Below are 21,622 nucleotides of genomic sequence, written 5' to 3'. Positions count from 1 at the left end.
GTTGAATAATTGTATTTAAAAAGTTAAATGTTAAAAACCAGTATGTAAATCACTTGGACAGAGAAAACAATTATTCATTTTTCAAATGAAAATTGGATCTTTACTTGGATGAACCATTATTTTTCTTATGTAATAAAAAATATAATTAATTCTAGCAATTTATTTTGGTATATCCCTTCCTAAAACATGCATTACAATTTGTTTGGTTGAAATGAATTATCCACGATAAAAATTGCAATAATAGTGTCTACCCCGGATAATCAAATAAAAAGAATAATAAGTTACTACAGATTATACATCATATCTTAAAACCAGCAAAATTATACACGACTTGGCAGATCAGATGCTCTCTGCTGACCCTTAGATTTTATTTCAAACCTGTGATGATCTGAGAGATGCTGAAATGCCAGACCATGCCTCCTCTGAGCCATCAACTTATGTGTCTTCTGTTCTTGCTGAAATAAACTTCAGAAATCCTTTGATCTCATGTAGAATGCCAGGGGTCATCTTGCATAAGAAAATCAGACGTCTCATATTGATCAATCTCTGTTCCTAAATTCCCATAAACGTTTCTCAGAAAAACATAGGATGGTCACTTCAATAATTTTGTGCTAATCCATCAACCTGTGTTTTGTCTCACCAATTATTCTACATCCGTCCGACAAGCCTCAGATCAAGGTCTAGAAACTGTCAACTTCATTTAGATTGAAGAGATAGTTTTCTCTTTCCCTTTTCTCCATTTTCTTCTAAGTCTGCCCATTTTCAAGACTCAGATTGTATTCCCCTCTCTTTTGTTCCACATTGCTATGAGACTGAATCCAGTCCCTGTTAAAGACCTTTTTCTTTTTGTACTGTAATTTTTACAGTAAAAAGGTGCAGTAAAGGTGAGAGACAGTTTTATTATGAGTAATAAATATTTCTAAAATCATTCAGGCATCTAGCAATTGTTTTTACTTTATGTCACCATCACATTCTGAAAGATCATAACAGAGTCCAAATGCATTTTTAAATTAATATAAAATTTATAGCCTTTCATTAATTGGGCAAAGTAATAAAGGATCAACTAATGAATGGTTTCTAGATATTTCATGCACTTTTAGCATACTTAAATATTTCAATAGATATTTAAACCCATAAATCATATAAAAATGAATGCACTGAATACTTGATGTTTCCCTGCTAATGCATACACACAGGCTTCTATGGAAGGATTATAAAACCTCCCACAAATTACTCATTACTAGTATTTTAAAATTTATCTGCTAGAGACATGGAAGGTAAGTATAAATGATAAGAATATATTTCTTCTAGGAGTGGCTCCCAGAGACAGTTTTTCTGTTGGTCCCTTGAAGACCACACAAATACATTATTCACAGTTCTGACAAAAAGTTGATACTTTTGCATGAATTCTGCTTAAAACATTTAATTTCTTCAATTAAATCTACTGGAGACTCAAACTTGACATTCAATATTCTAACTAATAAGAAAATACTCTGACACATAAGATACATACCATATGTATATCCTATTCTTTCTCATCCTCCTATTTCTTATTATAACTTATATATGTGCTAGGTCTAATTTTGTTCACAGTGACATGAGACAAGTTGCTCCTGTACATGGATTTCTATTGATTTTAGGATAGAAGTTGTGTACAAATGAATATAGAATTCTAGGCACAGACTGTAATTTATGACTGTACTGCATAACCATATGAATCATAAAAATAGAAGGAAAAGAAGATACTATGACATTTCATTATTCATACAGATTGTTGCTGTCTTTAAGTAACTAAAGCTTACACAAGTGATTTGATATCTTTCTAATTACTGCTAAATAACAAAGCATTACTGCTTTCCCAGAACTATAAAATTAATTTAGACTGCTTTATTTGCCCTATTTGTAACAAAGACAACCACTGATTCATCAGGCTTTTTTCCTTCTCATCTACTGAGTTTGTGTTATTAATGTTTCTGAAGTCTAATATACAAAATTAATGTTTTTTCTTTTCCTTTCAGTTAAAAATGAATTACATCAATAGTTCTCCACAAATTATCTGCTATTCAAGCAGTAAAATTGTGCTGATCTAAGTCTTTCTTTGATAAACTTTTAAGAATTCAAAATTACTTTTCTTGCAAACATAGACATTTTTATATCATACCAGATTTCACATGAAACACTAATAAAAGCCAGTAATGGAAATGAAGTTAATTCCATTTTCATGAAAGAAAATATTTGGTAAAGTTTCCTGATATACTTGTTGACAAATTTATTCAGTGAATTGCTGTCTACTAAACACTGTACGCTCAGCTAAAACACATTATTATTTTTTAATAGAAGGTAAACCGACATGAAGTGAATATCAAAATAAATAAATGAATATAAATATGATAAATAAAATATACATTCTCACTTAACCTATCACAAAGCTTAAAGTTGATGTTGCCCTATTTTATACTCTCTATAGTAACATTAAGCATTCACTCCAAATATTAAAACTCTCAAAACTTGCATGAATGTTACTTTAAATGATATCAGAATCACTGTAGCAAATGGCAAAAGATATTGAAACCAACTTTTTTTTTTTTTTTTTTAACATAAGAAAATATGTCTTTGACATACTGGATGGCTCAACTAGGGTGAAGAGTCATGTTAAAGATCTATGACTCTTGCGCAATTCATAAATTCTATTGCTTCATGAAACAAATCTGAAGCAATGAGAAAAAAGAAAAAACCGTGACCTTGTACAGGCAAATAATTTTTTGTTCTTATTTGCAAAATAAACATCGTCTATAGGCGATTTTCCCCAAGCATTCAAGTTTTAGATACTACAGCATGACTTTTCAAAGCTGTAAATACAGCCATGTTAAAATAGTTAAAAAAAAAAAAAAAATCCAATTTTTAGAGCACTAAGTAGAGTGCAAAGTATTTAGTCCCATTTATCCGTAGGGAACTTTACTAATATTCTGCCAGTAAATCTGCATAACTAAATAAATATAAAAATGAAAAATCCACATTTTCTTATTCAGAGATAGTTTGTAACAACAAACATTGAACTGTACATCTCAGGAATAAAATATTTAAAAGCTGCAACCATACACCAAACAGACAAACAAAACGTCCATGATCTGCAAGTAAAATGAAAATTCACAGTTGCTAAGAAGTGATGTTGAATAGTATTTTTTTAGACAATACCCTCCTAATTTTTAAAGGAAAATGTGTTTGCATAAGATGCTTTGTACTGTAAAATATCTAAACAATACATGTGATATTTGGCTATTTGTGGAATCTGTTGTCACGCAAGTACATTAAAAATAATAGATGTATATTTGATTTCAGATTAGCTAGCTAGCTGCCTTTACACTGTGGGTTCAAAGATTTGACGTCTTCCCTCTCATGGGAAAAAAAAAAAAAAAAAAAAAAAGCAAAGAAGTAACAAAAGATTTACAGAAATTATTTAGAATTCTGCACATTAGTTTCTGTACAGCAAATTAAACCTACACTATACTAGAACTGATAGGTTAGAATGGAATTCATATTTTTCTCCGTAAGATCTAGAAAAGGAGGTAAAAATATTAAATGGTAGTTGAAATACTTAAATTCATTATTGTAGTTTGAACAGCAACTATGTGACAGACTCAAAACAGGAGAAAAGTAAATCATTCACATTCTTTTTCATTTCAAATGAAACAGAACATAAGTTTTACCCTAAAAGCCACCGGTTCCATACAGCTGTGCTATCACACAGAAGTATAAAAGTGAAATTAGAAATAGTACATAGTCAATTATATAAATAAGAATCTGTGTGTGTGCGTACATTGGTGTAAGCACATTTTTTCTAGCTTTTGATTTTCTAAACTTTTTTCAAAGCAATTATAAATCTGAGCAGAAAATATCCTTAAAAGAATATTTTAAATATTAATTTAAAAAGATATTTTAAAGAAATATTCAATAAAATTTGTCATAGGGATGATGTCTAAAATTTGGGATTAAAAGATAATAAGACAGAGCTCATACATCTATTAAATAGGAATATCAGAAATCCAACCAGAAGGTTGGGCAACTTACCTATAACGTGATCTATATATGATCTATTTGGGAGACTGTATGAATTTGAATCTTGGTCTCTGATACCTTGACTAAGTCTCTTAATCATTAATAATTAATGATATTAATGATTTTGTTGCATGCTCTGGACTGGAAAAAAAGGGAAACAAAAGCTGTCTTGCATTCATCCCCAGATACAACATCAGGTTCTTGAAAACTAAAAGTTTGAAGAATGTAGAGTACAGTTTTCAACCATGATTTGCTCCTTTGAAAATGAGAACGTTTTACAGTATAAATTGATAACAATATATGATTACCACTGAAATAAATGAAATGTGCAGATATGACAACATACTTCTTAAAAATGCAGCAGCCAATACTATCATATCATAAGACTACTTATTCAAAACTTAAAAAACAACTGCTGCCTTTGTAAATGAAAGGTCTGTTTGCCAAACAACCAAATTATTATCAAGAAAAGATAAGTACAGTTATTTTCAATCTACTTGAACATGTCAAATGTCAAAATACATGTCAAATGTTAATCTGCTATAAATGAGATGTCTCAACAAAAATTAGCTAAGATGTAGTAAAAAGCTTCTTATTATTTCTATTTAAAAGTGTGCTAAGCTGTCATGAGCAAATTGTATGTTTATAAGCCCCAACACTGAAAGTCAAATATTTGAAAGATTTCCTTGCTCTTCCACAGCAACCAAAAAACCAAGAAAATGAACTTGTCTGGTGGTATTGTCAAAAGACCACTTTAGGAGCCAAAATCCTGGAGGAATATAGAGGCGAAATGTAATGATGCAGAGATTATTTAATAGTTGCAGGTATCTGCAGTGTTACACTACTCCTATATAAAAGGAAGGTTTGATTTGCATCAGGCAACCTAGCTGCTGCCAAAATACAGAGCCAGATCTGGGCAGTCAACAAGCAGAATATGTTCAACTGGGAGCCTGAAGTACATGAATTCTAGCCAGGAAATCCAAAGCTGCTCATGCTCTGATTATGTTTGAAGCTGAATAGAAGTTCAAAGTTTATGTAAGAAATAATTTCTTTTTCAAACTAAATAATGAGTTGACTCATTCCTGATTGTAAAAATAATTCACTCAGTACAATAGGAAAGAGGGTTGTTTACCATGTATCAATGCAGAAATCGCATGCCATGAGACCAGACAAAATTGACTACAATATTGCAAGTAACTACAGCAATAGAAAATACCTGAACAGCACAGCTGCATTCTTAGATGTGTGTAACACAACAAACAAATCTTTTCATACATCTATTTCTAGCAGGAATGCAGAATATGAAGACACAAAAAACTAGTTGTACAACCAAAACCTGTAAACAATTTGTTGCTAGTATTTTCTAACATATATATCGGAGTCACAGACCAACACAACAGGAATTCCTACTAATTACACTTTTTTCAAATTCAGCAAAGTCCAACATCAATGTAATGTAATATGCAATGAAATAATGTAATATCAAGTAAACACCAATATCAAATGACAATTTTGTGTGTACCTGAAAACATATAAATGCACTGGTATAAATACCTTCCACAGTCAAAAAGAGGACTCAAGTTATGATTCTGACTGCCTCAAGTCACTTCACAATGTCACTTTACAGAAGAAGAGGATTCTTTGAATTTCCTCTTTTAAAGTATAATTTTTAATAACTTTTACAAGCAACGTTGGTGTACTCATAAGATTCCTCTACTGAAAAATCTACAAATTGAACTCAGAAAGGCTTAAATTGCACCAACTGGCCAGTAGCTTCAGCTGAACAGTTAAAAATAGAAAGTCAGCAGCTAACACATTGACACCGGTGCAATTGTCATCCATCAATGACAAACCATGCCCCAGCTTTTCATGATCCCTTCAAGGAGTACACTACTATTATTTTTATAAAAAGCTCAATATTGGTTGATGCTAAAACAGTAAAGAATTTAAAATAATATCAAAATGTCAAAGTAGTTCAGCAATTATTTTCTCATGGGTAGAGTCCTCTTGAGTGCCTTTTAAACAGTTTAACAAAAGTATTTTCCCTTTCAAATGATTCCAAGCTGTACTTCAGATCTGCTACCACTGCAAACACATAATAACAACATTTCTTAGTTTGCATCTATCTCAATACACACATGTGCAAGTGGAAGAAATATATGTGCATTTCAAAGTTATAGCATAATTTAAATACATGAAATTAAGCTTAATAAACAGAATTATTTTACTCTCAGAATATTTGTGGCTAAATAATATAATTCCTTCAGACTTGATAGAAATTTCCCAGAAGTGCTCAAGTGTGCGTATTTGTAGACATAATGGTAAAGATTTAACCGATTATGTTAGCCATCTTATATCAATCCATTCTTTAATCCATATGGAGACATTAATCTGAATACTATCCAGTCCATTACACACCAGAAGAAGAATATGGGTATTTTTCAACGGAAAACTAATAGAATGAACCAAAACTAACAGCAGGATCTGAAGAAAAGTTGTTTATATAAGCAGAAGCAAATACTGACAGATATTCTCATTCTTTTGGCTTTGAGTGATATCATATACATACCGTTATTATCTATAGCTTTATAATATTAAATAATTTATTGTAATGTAATTCAATTACAATATTTTTAAACAATTCCTTAGTAAATACATACATTATAAGATATGCAATATAAAGTTTGAACATTCATTTTTATTTCATAAACTACATACCTATATTACATGTTCTGTTTTCTGGAATAGTTTAACCACAGATCATTCTATGAATATATATAAAGTTGGAAGGCAAAATCTACAGTAATATATTTTGTTAAACAAAGCCAGGAAATATTTTGATGTGAAAAGAAAAATGTTTGATAATTTCATGCTAACTCTGATAAACTTCCCCTCCCAAACCCTTCCCTCCCCCCCCCCCCCCCAAAAAAAAAAAAAGAACTGCTGGTCATACGATCATTAAATAAAAGGGGTTTTGTTACTCTTAATTACAAAACTCTTTGGAAATATTTTTTTCAGATTGTTCAAAACAAGCACAGAAAAATTTTCACTTCCAGGATAGTTAAAGGGTATATCCTATTCCAAAATAATCAGTGTTCTCAAGCATATTTAATTTATTTTTATTTTTATACGAAAGAAGTGATCTGTTCCAATTCTGTTTTCAGACTTGCTTACATTTGTATGACTATGATAAAGGTGAAAAATTAATATATGTTTTCTACTAGGAGGACTAAAAACTAATTCATTCTAGTCAGTGGCATAGTATTTATCTGCATTTGTAACAAACTCAGGAGTCTTAAAGGTGCACATAAACTTTGTGATATTTCACTTGTTATACATACTCATGAAATACTGAATTCTGTAGTTAGCTGCATAACATTTTAAACTCATAACTCAGTGTCTGCATAATTATTTTTACAGATACATGCATCTCTCAAGCTACTGAAGTTAGGTCTTCGATACACAGAGCAGCACACAGAAGAGCTGAAACAATTCTGTGGTTCCCTGGACTAGATTCCTGCACTGATTCAGTGATTCACTACAGAATTTTAGCTGTGTAAAAACTTTGAGTCACAGAAAAATATATATATATATTTCTAAATCTCTTCTCAGTTTTACTTTAAAAAAATTGCATGATCATTAATCCAAATAGTGCTACATTGTCTTGTATCACAGAATCATAGAACAGCCTGGATTGAAAGGGACCACAATGACCATCTAGTTTCAACCCCTCTGCTATGTGCAGGGTCGCCATCCACCAGACCAGGTTGCCAGAACCACATCCAGCCTGGCTTTGAATGCCTCCAGGGATGGGGCATCCATAACTTTCTTGGGCAACCTGTTCCAGTGTGTCACTGCCCTCTGTGTCAAAAACTTCTTCCTAATTCTTCCTTCCTAAACTTCTAACCTAAACCTCCCCTGTCTCAGTTTAAAACCATTCCCCCTTTTCTTATCACTATCCACCCTCGTAAACAGCCGTTGTCCCTCCTGTTTATATATTCCCTTCAAGTATTGGAAGGCCACAAAGAGGCCTCCCCAGAGTCTTCTCTAGTCTTTGTAGTGTGAAAGGTCAAACATTTATCAGGTATAGAAGAAGCTCGAAATGTTTTATTGAAAAGTAATCTGCACAAAGAAAAACGCCACACTTGTTTTAAAACATCTTCTTAACATTTTTAATTTTCTATGGTTAATTCTTCTCTGGATAAATATCAGACTTTTGCTGAAGTAAACAGTCAACTTAATCACGCTTTGAATATGAATAGCAAAAGCATATGCAAATATCATGTTTTGCAAGCATATTATACTAGAAGAAATAAACAAAAACTTCTATCAAGTTCTTCAGTTCATGAATATTGAAGTCATATAATTGTCAAAATATGACCACAGTGTACTTATCCTCTGTTGGAAATTCAAAAGTAGCAATGTATTTGTATAATACTCTCAGCAGGCAATGATCTCATGTAATCCTTTGAATTACAGAGCATTATCAGGTGTAGAACAGATGTATTTAAGTCTGGTTTTTGGCAGTTTTTTTATTTCCTGGAAACCAGTAGAGAACTGAAATGTGGTGTGACCCTAATAATTAAAAATACTACTGGCTAAATCAAAAGGTTGCTTCTGAAGGTCAAAATTGAGAGAGAAAAACTACATTAATTATAGCAAAATTGTCATTTTAATCTTCTGACATACCAAAAGAGACTGCATCACAGTCAGTTAGTGAACATACCTACCACCTTTACTTGAGTAAAGCTTTGGGAACAGCTGGGCAGATAACAATCTCAGCTAACACTGACATTTTATCAGATAGACATACATTTGAAGTACAATAACATTTCATTGTTGTAATAGCTTCCAGATAGAGAACACCTCATAAAAACCTTTGCCTTTTATACCCACCAACCTGATCTAGCCAACATCAAAACTGGTTTTCTGTATTCTAGGTGAACAGATTTCAAAGGACCAGTAAATTCGAAAAATAGTAATGACTTAAATTGAAAGCATGCTCCCAAGTTGAACTCAACTAACTCATTTTCCTCTTCAGAAAAAATATATCATACAGGACACACAGAAAAAACACCTACTGATCACTCTCTGTGGTGGCAAGAAACCAATAGACAATTAGATCAGCCCATATACACTTTTTCATGGCAAAATGTAATATCCAGGTATATTTTCTGAGGATATAGTTAATATATCATAGAATCAGAGTATCAAAGACGCGTTGCATGGCCTGGGTTATAAGGAACTTTTTAAAAATAATCTAGTTCCAACCTTCCTGCCATGGGCAGGGTTGTCATCCACTAGATCAGGCTGCTCAGGACTCCATTCAACTTGGCCTAAAATACCTTCAGGTACAGAACATCCACAGCTTCTCTGAGCAACCTGTTCTAGTGTCTAAAATAGGGCAAAGTTGCACTTATATCAGAATATATTCAAAAAGTATAAGCATAAGTGGTATGTGCCATTTCTAATCCAAAAATTCAGGATTTGCGCGTAATATGAGAAAGATAATTGAAACTACAGTTTATTACTAGAAGAAATAGGATACATAAAGTCACTGTGATACTTACCACTGTGAAATTCATGACCTTCAAAATCCATATTGTCATTGCTAAGTTAACAATCATGGTAACCAACAGCAGAAGTACAAAGAAGTATAAGCACCTCTTTCGCCATCCATAAATCCCTACTGGGTAAAATTGAGGATTTTCAGTCCTTGAAAGGCTGTTCTGTTGTGTTGCTAAAATATACTGCTCACGTGTCATCTGGAGGAAAAAAAAAAAAAAAGAGATATAAGTAACAATGAGAGCTCTGCATTTTACAGATTTTATTACATGAAGACTATCTGAGAACATACAGTAATCAATTTCTATGGGCACAGAAGGGATGGATTAATTTGGAATAAGCCATATAAATATTAACTTAGTACTTAGTAAGTGAAAAACACCAGATTCTACTTATGCCCCAAAATTGTAAAAATTACTGAAGTATTTCGTGTTTTATAATCGACTTCTGAAGACCATTTTAGTGTTCATCATAAGGTCATTCAGAAAAAAAACTGTTTTGTAGAAATAAATCACGGGACACTCATGTACAAATAAAAGAAAATTCTATTTCCAGAAACGTTTATCATAAATTATCACTCTTTTATAGTAATCATAAAATAAATATAATAATTTATACTATCATATATGCTTATGTATGTTATATACGTTTTTTAAAAAGTATGCCATTGTATATACCATATTTTACAAAAGGAGAAACAAGAAAACCCTTCTTAGCTTTAATTTTCTTTTAAGATAAGAAGATACTGATACAACAACTGGTTTTGTTTTTTCTTTTTTTTTTTTTTTTGTTTGTGAGCCTAAGGTCTTCTAGCAAAACAACAAGCAGTAACTGTTTGCAAACAACTTAAATCTTAACACTAAATCTTCTTCACAGCAAAAATGTATAAAGCATTTAATAAGAAACCATGTTACACTTTCTTAACTTTTTTTCTTTCTAATCATCAACTGTCTTTTATTGAATTTCCAAAACATTAGAAGAGCAAATAAGGTACTTCAATACTTTTAAAACACGAACTGCATGAACCTCGTTAAACTGTGCAATATGACAGAATATCAACAACTGTTCACACGAAAAAAGACAGCCTAGAATTCTGATCAATACATTACGTATATAATTTATTTATATATAGATATATTCACATTTATTTAATGATATTTATAAAGGTAAAATATAGTAAATATGAAATGATGACTTACAATATTAATTGACACAAGAGGGTCTCAAACAAACAAATATAATTTAAATGCTCCCTCCACTTTTACTATCTTAAGCTTGTAAACTGAAGATGCACATATTGCTTGAGTAGTCCAGATGCACATGATAAAAAAATGAAAAAATAATTCCAGTGGTATCATAACTAGTAAGAATTCAAGTTCAATTAATATACATGAGATACATATTTCAGTAAGTACAAAGAAATTAAATAAATTCATAAGAATTTATATAATATGTATTTTTCATATATACTGCCCTGAATAAGTATCATAAACAATGGAAAAGAAATGATCACAGCTCTGTAAACTACTTAATCACATCACAGCTGAATATTTAGCAACTTTTAATTATCATCTTCAGCTATTCCCATGTTTTTTGATCTTTTTCAGTATCACAACAAACAAAAAAACTGATTGATCATATGATATGAAATCTAGATTACAGGCATGCTGATGATTTTGGCTATTGACATTTTGGGGCCACAATGTGCTACTAGAATAGATACCTTAGATGAAAATAATTTTAAAGCTTTATTTTACTTTTTGGGAAAGTTATTATGTCATTATGTGTTACAGAGGCAATCTTTCAAAGGAAAAAAAAAAATACTAGCAAAACACACAGAGAACATCAGGAGCAAATAAACTGTATCTAGACAATTAAATTATTGGTATAATTGTTGAAGTTAAGGTAACAACTACTTAACAAGTCTTAATAAAAACATTTAGAACACGATTATACCTTGCAAATAATTCTCTAGACAAACACAAGTTTGTCTTAATAGCTAACATTTCTTTTCTAATGCCTGGAAAAAAAAAAAAAAAAAGATTCAAAACTAAGGAAACAAACAAACAAAGGAGCATTGTTCTTAATTACAAATTTGTTAGTCTAACACATAAGAAACAGTCCAGTATCTGCTCTTAATAACAGGGGAATTAATTACGCCTGTGGCTTGTCAATTATCTGAGAATAAAGCCATATCATTTTTTTCTTTTTTGAGGTCAAAAAAGAACTTCCAGCTCTCAAATCAGCTCAACATACACTCTAAACCATCACAGATTCCATTCATCCTGAATTTTTGAAAAAGTCACTCAAAAATACAAACACTGAAAGCTGTTTTTTTGTTATTTTGCTCATGAAGTGAAAAATACAGAGGAGGAGGAGTAAAAGACATATTTGGATAGAATAATCTTAAACTGTAGAGATGGGGTGCCAAAGAGCCACTTAACAGAGACAGCAGAGGTTATTAGAGAATTTACAAATGTTCATATGATGTATGCCTGTTTGTAAATCAGGCAATCTAATAAAATACTGGTGTCTCTGTGAGAATGGGGGAAGGCAGGTGGAAAGAAAAAGTTGTTTATAAATGATTTGCAAGGATGATAATGTTTTTCAGAACTGAAACAAGCATTCTTCTTTCATACTCCGGGATTCCATTTCAAATTTGTTTTTCAACTGTGTATAGCTATTTACTAACAAGATCTGTCAGCATTATTGCACGTGAGTACAAGCTCAGGAGGGAGAGGAAAAAACCTTCCTATGGACAAGTTAAATCTGTAAAAAAAACTGAAGGACTGAATTATTTAACACTCATTCCACTGTCATTCAATTTGGCTTTCTGTGTTTTGTTTTGTTGTTTTTATTGTTGAGGCAATATAAATTTGAGGTCACTGCAAACAGAGCTGGTCTAAAATTAATTCTTCTAGTTCATGTTCTCTATTTCCTTTTAGTTTTCTGAGAAGCCTAAGTTGAACATCTCAAGAGTTCCACAAACCCCACAGCAAATGCTGTAATTTGGATTACTTAAGAGACAGAAAGTTCTCTAATCTGACCCAGATTTTCTACTAGTGTCAGTTAACAGAATTCACTTGGCAGTCCTTCCTATTAAACAAGCCTTTATACTCCTATCTTTGAGAAAAGAATTATTGAGTAGCAGGTTAAAAAGTGTTTTAAAAAGCCTGTCTGCATTCTCAAGGGTGTAGAACTGAATTAACAATGATACTGAATGTTTGAAACATCAGTAGAATGATCAGAACTAGTTTGAAATTTTTAGTGAAAACTGCTTTTATCGAAAGCAGTGGAATTTATCCATTTGATAAACTCCCAATAAAACAGGAGATGAAATGTCACCAGACACTGACAAATATGTTGAATGACTGATAAAATTATTCCATCTTCCTTTCCCCTTTCCATTCCTTTTCCTTTCTTTTGTCCTTTCTATACAGCTTCCAACATTTTCAGAACATTCTACATTAGGAATTCCAACACATTTTATTTGCTATATGTACATTTGAAACAAAAATAAAGCATGACATCTCTTACATTTTGATTCTTTTGAGAAATCAAATTTATATGATATTTTTTTAACAGGAATTACCAGCACAAGCATATCAAGAAGAGCATCTCTAGGAATTATTTAATACTTTTATTATAAATTGAAATGTTTATTAAAACTACGAGCAGCTTCTGTATCTCAAAAAATATTATCACACCAATTATTTAGCTACATTTAGTGAGTATCTGATTTGACATATACAAACCCAAAACTGTTGGCAACTCATACCATGCAGTAAAATGCTAAAAACCAGTATGAATTTTGTTACCTCAATTACTGTAACTGTAGCCAGTCACATGACTGGTTTGAAGTAACTCCACTACTGATTAATTCTCTGTGTTATTTTCTTAATTCATGGACATGATGAAAAGTCTTTACAGGAACTATAAAATACACAAGTATAGTACAACACTATGACTGGATCAAGTCATGTTATGCTGTTGTAAGGAATGTATTAGCAATCAGATAACTTGAGAAGGGAAGAGAAGGAAAAAAAAGGTATATCATAGAGTTAGCAGGGAAAAATCTACACATCAGAGTTGAGAGAGGAAAAAAGACACCAAAAGCAGATTGCTTAATCTGCCACAACTCAGGACATCATATAGACAAATTTATCAGAACCAGCTGGCTCTTCCCACTCACCCTGACAGTGACATAGCTTATGATCACCAATTCATGATGTGTCCACCTCTCCCTTTTTGTTACTCTACAGCCTGTCATCCATTGTTTCCACTCTACCAATATGAGACATTAACTAAGATTACAATTGAAATATTACTTCATTTTTTTCTTTACAGATTTCATCTGGAAGTTGACCATATATAGTGAAAAATATACTGTAACATTTATTAAACAGTAAATACACAAATACTTAGTATGCGTACACCCAACTCTAACACTAAAATTGAGAGTCGGATGTAAGCAATAAGATATATATTAAATACTAAATAAGAAGGTGATAAGAAAGCGGCTTGAATTTCTGGAAAAGTCTTTACAAACAGTAGAATGGATTTCCTTATAAAGCTTTCTGAATCTCTAAGATCTATATAGGGAGCTCTTGCTGTCACTTTCAGAACATGTTGAAGAAACTAATACGTTTCTTCTACAAGACTGGTATACTACAATTGATATCTTTAAAAAAATCCACAAAAAATAGAACAGGATGATAATCATTATGGTTATTGGGGATCATACTAAAAATTGTGAATAGACTGACAAGACAGTACAACTGCACTCCTAGGGAGCTAAATATTGGAAGGAGAGAGCAACTTCCTTTGGAAAGATTTGCAAAATCTATCAGATATTCAGGAGATCCTAAAGGTACCCAAAAGTATGTCAGCAACTGATCCAAATATAAACAGTCCATCTGGGACATGAATGGTTGGTTCCATACGGTAATAGTCACATCAGTTTTGTACATATCACTTACAAAACGTAATATTGTAAATTCTTGTTATCCTGATAGACAATTTTATATTTATCAGCATTACTCTTTCTTTTGTTTTGTATTTCTTTGTTCTTGTTCATCAGGATCAATTACAAACAACTTTTACAAAAGCACAGAAGGATTTAGAGAGTGTGATCTTCCTGAAAACCACAATAGAATATGTCCCAGAACAACAGAATGGTTGAAATTAGAATGGTCCATCTGGAGGTACATCCATCATGTCCAAAAACCTTAAAATAACCCAAAAGATGAATGTTACAACATATCTGGGTAACCTTATTCCATTGGTTATTCCATCACAGTCAAAAAGTATTTTCTGTTGTTCAAAGGGAACCTTCCATGTTTCAGTTTGTGCCCACTGCTCTTTGCTCTCTCATTAGGCACCACTGAAAAGAGCTTCATTTGGTCTTCTTTGCAGTTTTCATCCAGGTATTCACATATATGAATAGGATCTCCCTCAAGCCTTCTCTGTTCCAAGATAAACAGTCTCAGCTCTCTGAATCATTCCTGATAGGAGAGATGCTCCATGCCTATCATCTCTTCATGGCCCTTTATTGAAGTCTGTCCAGTAATTTCAGATCATCCCTCTACTAAGGACCCCTGAAGCAGATGACCCAGCACTCCAGGAGTAGTCTCACTCAGCTGAGACTTCCCTCAGGGGAAGGATCACCTCTCTCAACTGCCAATACTTTGCCTAATACAGTCCAGGATACCATTAGCCTTCTTTGGGACAATGGCACATTGCTGGCTCATGTTCTATCTTCTATTTAATAATACTCCCACTTGAGATGCAGATACACACCATCTCTTTAAAAAACACCTTAATCTTACAATGATTCTCTTCATGTCCTGATCACTGAGAAGAAAGTCTTGACATTACATACATCCTCCAGTTAAGTATTATGGACGACTCAAAGTTCTTTTGGAAATATTTTATGTTTCATATTTTATATTGACTAAGTCAATTCCACATCCATATCAATACTGCATTACAGTGAAAGATGATTCACGAGAGGTTTCACCCAATCTTCAGCTGGGATTGTTTAGTCTGGAGAAGAGGAGGCTCAGGGGAGACCTCATTGCACTCTACAACTTCCCCGAAGGGATGTTGTGGTGAAGAAGGGTTTGGCCTCTTCTCCCAGGCAATGAGCAGGACCCGGAGAAATGGCTGCAAATTGTATCAGAGGAAGCTTAGGTTAGACATGAGGAAAAACTTTTTCTCTCAGAGAGTGATCAGGCACTGGAGTGGCCTGCCCAGGGAGGTGGTGGAGTCACCATCCCTGGCGGTGTTCAAGAGGTGTCTGGATGAGGAGCTGCGAGATCTGGTTTAGTAGCTTGTGGTAGCAGTGGTAATGTGAAGACAGTTGGACTAGATGATCTTATAGGTTGTTTCCAACCTTGTGATTCTATGATTCAGTTTCTATCAGAAAAAGTTTACTTCCAGATTAACTACATTGGATGTCCTGTTTAGTTCTACAAGGAAGTGATGCCAAATCCAAGGGACATAAAGATTGTACTTTTTGAATTTGATGCGTATTTGTTCAACCATAAATTTTTGGTCCAGGCACATTCAAAAATGGAGATGGACTTCCAGTCAAAACTCTCAAATCATGCTCCTTAAGCAAAATAACTGAAAATCCCTTAGCTCTCGATAAAAAAATCTAAAAGAATGAACATTCAGATAAAACAGATCTTCACCATAAATCTACATATAAATTCAAGTGATTACTTTTAAAGCTTAATAACTCACAAAAATCTTGTTTTGTCTTCTTGGCCAGAAAAAAAAAAAAAAAAAAAAAAAAAAAATGACATCAGTATCAACAAGGCTTTATCCAGCATGTCTATAGTGACAATTTGCTTTGCTTTATGTTGTCAATTAAAATTCCTTTTATTTTTTTGCTAAGTCAATGGAATTAGATTACCACAGAGACTTCATTACAGCCACAGAGAGGACAGCAGCTGAGGTATGCAATTTTCTCCCTACGATGTCTGTCCTCACTAAACAGTTTATTGGAATAATTGTCTATGTAAGGACAATAACTGTTTCCATCTTGAATATTGTCCTCCAATAAAATCATCACTTCACAAAAATGGATGCAAATGAGCTGGTTCTATTACCACTATCATTTAGTAGGAACATTTATAGCTGTTCTGTATTTAACGCATTTAATTGTAATATTCATTGCTCAATGAAATTCACAGCATGTTAGAAAGAATAAATAATCCGAAATGAACAGAATCATACTTTCCCCACTACTCTGTGATTTGAAACATTTCTAAATAATAACATGCTGTACTGAATTTGTCAGAAAAAAAACAATTAAGACCAATATCCAACATATTTTCCTTAATCTTATAGTCTTTGCTCTACATGAACTATCAGCATCCCTGAAGACAGATTAATGAAGTAGATGGTACTTTCAATCAAGTCAGTAAGAATATCCATGTATGAATACAGCTTATACAGAATATATCACAACGTAAATATATATTGTTCAACACAGCATAAAATATGGGTTGTACATCCATAAATTTTGATATACGTAACAAAAAAAAATGAAGAAATAGTATGAAGAGATGAGCAGAAGGGAACAAGGCAAAAAGTTCACATTACTTTCAATTTTACACCTATCTTGACATTTGGTATTTCTGACCTTTTTCCTTCCCTTGGCTATTCAAACTTAATCAACAATGCTCCTAAAGTGTTCTGAACAAGAAACAGTTGCTTTCCTGAGGTGAATTATTAGCCAATTAAATTCCATATTTTCCAACAACAACTGTGTGGGCAAAATTGAAGGTGTAAAAGAAATATCTAGATAAAAACTGAGAGGAAGCAGAGAAGTCAAGGCAAATTAGAGATTCTTAACTCCAAAATGGCCACTGAAAGAAACTGGTATAAGCAGGAAGTGAGGGGAGAGAGGCAGTAAAAAGAAGCACATTATATACACATGAAAAATACAGAATAAGAAAAACTGATGATTTATTGGTATAATAAAAACACATGACAAAACCTTCCACACACATGTCCACTTCATGCTTGACTCAACACATGGGAAGATTCCAGGGAACGTAATTCTTTGGGTAAGTCTCACTCCAGGAACAAGAAACAATTTTATTTGCATTCACTGCAACTGCTGCTCTCAGAGAAGCATAACACCATGTAGCTCTGAAACTAGAAACACTAGGACAGAATATGAAACATAAAAATGCACGTGGCTGTTAAAAAACAGAGAGGCAGGCAGTTTTCTGAAACAGTAATGCAGGTAGAGATTTTTACTTACTTTCCTGCGACTAAATAATGAGACTCATTCCACATAGAGTGTGTTCTCCTGGCATGCAAAGACTACAACTCAGTATAGCTTGATGAAGAGAAGACTGACTGTAATGAAACAAAAGAAGTTATTTTTCTTTTCTAAAAAAAACTGAGGAGATACTGAAGCAGTATCCAGCAACTGCTCCATTTGGTCTTGTGAGGTACTAGCAAGCACAGCTGTAAGAAGGGAGGAAACTCTAGAACTACATTGAACCAGCTTTATGAATAGCCAATGTGCAGCTGTACACTGCAAGAAGGTACGGTCAGCAAAACGGAAAACTGACAAAGATGAAACACTGATTAGCTGGAGTACTCAGATGTCATTAGTCAGTAAATTCACAAAAACAGAATATTTAAAGGAAATTAGTCACAGCAAAAAGTCAAACTCCTAATGGTTTAGAAGACAGAAAAAAAAAAAAAGAAAAAAAAAAAAGAAAATTTTGAAGATACTAGTTTGAAAGATAGCTAACAACTATAAAAAGACAGAAAAACATGCAGATGTCCTCAAGCAGTCTGTTCTAGCCCCACAAGTGATTCATACTGGAATTTGTAAGTAATTAGATGTCCATGGACAAAGGCAAAACTGAACAAGCAGTTAGGAATATTCACATGATACAATCAATGTAGTTATGCAAGGGAAGATTATATGGAAAGAAGAAAAGTACTAAAAAAGAAGAGACAACCAAAGATTAAAAAAAAAAAAAAAAAAAAAAAAAGCAACTAATTTTACAGTAAACAAACTGGGAGATAAGCCAATTATTCACTGTTAAAACTAACAAGATTAAGCAAATTCTCTGTGTATTTTGAGGAACCATCAACAGAAAAAAACCTTAGTATAACCTAGGAATGAGCTGTGGCTTTCAAAGCAAAAAGCAACTCTTACTGAGTATGATACAGAACATTCATAAAACTTCTAGAGGCAGCTAAAATTGGCAGCAACACAACAAAATACAAAATAAACAAATAAAAAGGAAGATGATTCTTCAACAGTTTATCACTTTATTTTACTTGTCTTATCCATAAGCAAAAGCTTCACTAGTTTTCTTCAGATAAAAACAACTTAATGTTACTCTTCAAAGTTTATTTAGCTAGTTTAAGTTTGACAGTAATTAAGAGTCAATCATGAACATTCTCAATAGCATCTCAATAGGAATTATTAACATTTTAAGTGCAGCAAAAAAACAAGATGATTGAAGTATGGTGGGAACAGAAAAGAATCTCCAATTTGATCAACTTCCTATAATTCATTTATGCTTTCATCAAGGAACCATATCTCTAAATAAAAAAAAATGTTCAGAATAGTTCCTTTTGTAGTGAAAAAAAAAAAAAAACTTATAGTCAAAATTAAATTTTGCATACTAAAAAAATTTCCCTATATTTCTGATTCTGATTACTGTCTACAAATAATTTCTAGCTTTTGTTTTAGGATCAAGAGAATACTGCTAGCTTATGTTGCAATATCATAGATGGCAGCAAAGGGGCAGTTCAATTAAATGGTGTCTGACATGGGAATTTGTATAAAGAAAAGATGTGTCAATGAATTCGCCCATGTGAAAAAGATGGCACCCACTGATATGCACTGATGCTAGGTGGATGTGTATGGAGAACAAACAGTGGATGTGAACACAGTGAATGGTATGTTTCATGTTGCTGTCACCACTGTTGAAATACAAGCCATGTTTTGGATGGTGCTTCAGATTTTTACAAGCATGGCATGCAGACTCTTGTTCATTGCTGGTGAAAATGCATAGATAACGGTGGTGAGTATGTGGACAGACAGTGTTTTGTAGCTGGGAATGTATTCTCTTTATCTGTTGTAGTTTTCATTGAGATAAATAGGAGGTATTACTTTCAGTCCAACCCATACATTATCAGAAATCACCATGTTTTATTCACAAAATAAATAGCACAAAGTGCATATAACATGCAATAAACACAGACTTCAGTCTGAGTGTTTACGGTAGGCTCAAGTAGTGAAGTTAGCACTGCACTGCACTCTCTCCTTTGCAGTGTTCTGTCGTCTTCTATACAATCCAGCTTGAACTATGGACAGTCAACTCATGAAAGCTCTTGGGGAGATCTCAGAAAGCTGACTATGATGGTATTACTGTGGATAAGCCACCATTCTATGAACTGAATTATTTTTAACACTGCTTCTGAACTTATAACTAATGACCTGTATTAGTTTGAAAACAGATACCAATATTTTTACACAGTAATTGCTTTGCTTTAAAATTGAATAACATTATCATAGTATTGCAATTAAAACATTTTTTTTCTGTTAATACATATCTCAAAATAAAACAGAAAAAGTGTTATCTGAAAGTATAGCTTAGAGTTGCTAGATAGGAAGACTTCTAAAGTCTCTACAACTTTCTACCTAAGCTTGATGCAAAAATAGATGGTAGGAACAAACAAGTATTTTCTAAATCTCTCTGGTTCTGAAAGATGTAAGTTAGGCAAGTGCAAGATCAGTCTCAGTACATATTACTGGCAAGAGGGAAGAAGGTTACTTAAACTCTCAAACAACATATGCCCGTTCCATCCCTTCTTAGTCATACTGTTCTCATTGCCTTTGTCATATGAACAGAAAATTTCCAATGAGTAAATGAAATCTACTAAAATTCCTGTTAACCTAAGTTAAATTGTAGAAATGGTGGAATTTTATTAATGACTACGTTTGAAACTGCCATCCATAGTGCATATAATAAAACAAGTTACGCAATTAATTGCCCATTTCTAAAATACATACTACATCAGAATTTCCCTGAACAGAAATTGGTTAGCACAATAATTTATTTTCATTTTCAATTATCTGTTCTTACATATAACATATTACACCAGCCACACAAGAACAAAAGCATAGAGTTTTCTAAAAGCAGCTCATTAAAAACGTTTTTGTTCTGACAATATTCTATTCTACATAACTATTGCTGCCAACGCTTCCTGGCAAGATGGCAGAGTGCTTTACACTATCTGAAATAAGTGAAGATAACACAGTGGGGAAAAAAGGAGAAGAAATTTGACGCTAATCCTGTAAGAGCCTTTGCAATGGTAGCCTATACTCCTTACTTCTGCAGAGAGCTTTTCATTCTCGGAGTAAACCCTTCTATAGCAGTACAAACTTTCCTAAGGTCTTCAACACAAGAGAGTGTCACATATTTTAAATTTTTTTCCTTCACAACTGAAAATACAACTGCAAGATACATACGCTATATTAAATACATAGAATTTGTTCAGAAAAGAAAGTAATGATATACAGTGCAGTGTTACTATAGTATTTTTAAGCTATCCTGATATATGGCTTTGAAATATTTGTACTTGAAAGTAAACAGTTAAGATTATGTAATAGGTTATAAATAAAGGCATTAGTGGAAGAAAATTGCTGTAAAATGTTACCCTCCAGTACCTAAAGGGTCCTACAGCAAAGATGGGGAGGAAGGCTTTATCAGAGAGCGTAGGGATAGCACAAAAGATAATGGCTTTTAACTAAAAGAGTGAAGGTTTAGATTGGATAGAAGGAAGAAATTCTTCACTATGAGCAGGGTGTGGCACTGGAAGAGGCTGCTCAGAGAAGTTATAGACATCCCATCCCTGAAGGCATTCCAGTCAACATTGGACAAAGCCCTGAACAGCCTGCTCTGGAGGGTAGCAACCAGTCCATGGCATGGAGGATGGAACTATACGATCT

The 21,622-nt window shown here is 32.9% G+C and overlaps 1 protein-coding gene across 4 annotated transcripts in view; it reads right to left on the bottom strand.

The window, feature by feature from the left end:
• SGCZ (sarcoglycan zeta) overlaps nt 1-21,622 on the bottom strand; it is a 350,955-nt gene that overhangs the window by 140,736 nt on the left and 188,597 nt on the right. For 3 of the 4 annotated variants that reach the window (XR_016466157.1, XM_090139399.1, XM_090139397.1), the window contains exon 2: nt 9,627-9,821. Coding sequence is in view for 3 of the 4 variants with exons in the window: in XM_090139399.1 (XP_089995525.1) it covers nt 9,627-9,821 (195 nt within the window). In the remaining variant the exon portion in view is untranslated. Of the gene's footprint in view, nt 1-9,626; nt 9,822-17,899; nt 17,992-21,622 lie in introns of those variants that run through there. The other variant, XM_090139398.1, reaches the window with a different exon arrangement.

Source organism: Phasianus colchicus, chromosome 4, assembly GCF_987193195.1.
Source record: "Phasianus colchicus chromosome 4, bPhaCol1.hap1.1, whole genome shotgun sequence".
In the NCBI taxonomy this organism is placed as follows: domain Eukaryota; kingdom Metazoa; phylum Chordata; class Aves; order Galliformes; family Phasianidae; genus Phasianus; species Phasianus colchicus.
Note: the sequence above shows the minus strand (reverse complement) of the source record. Positions and strands in the feature narration are given on the sequence as shown.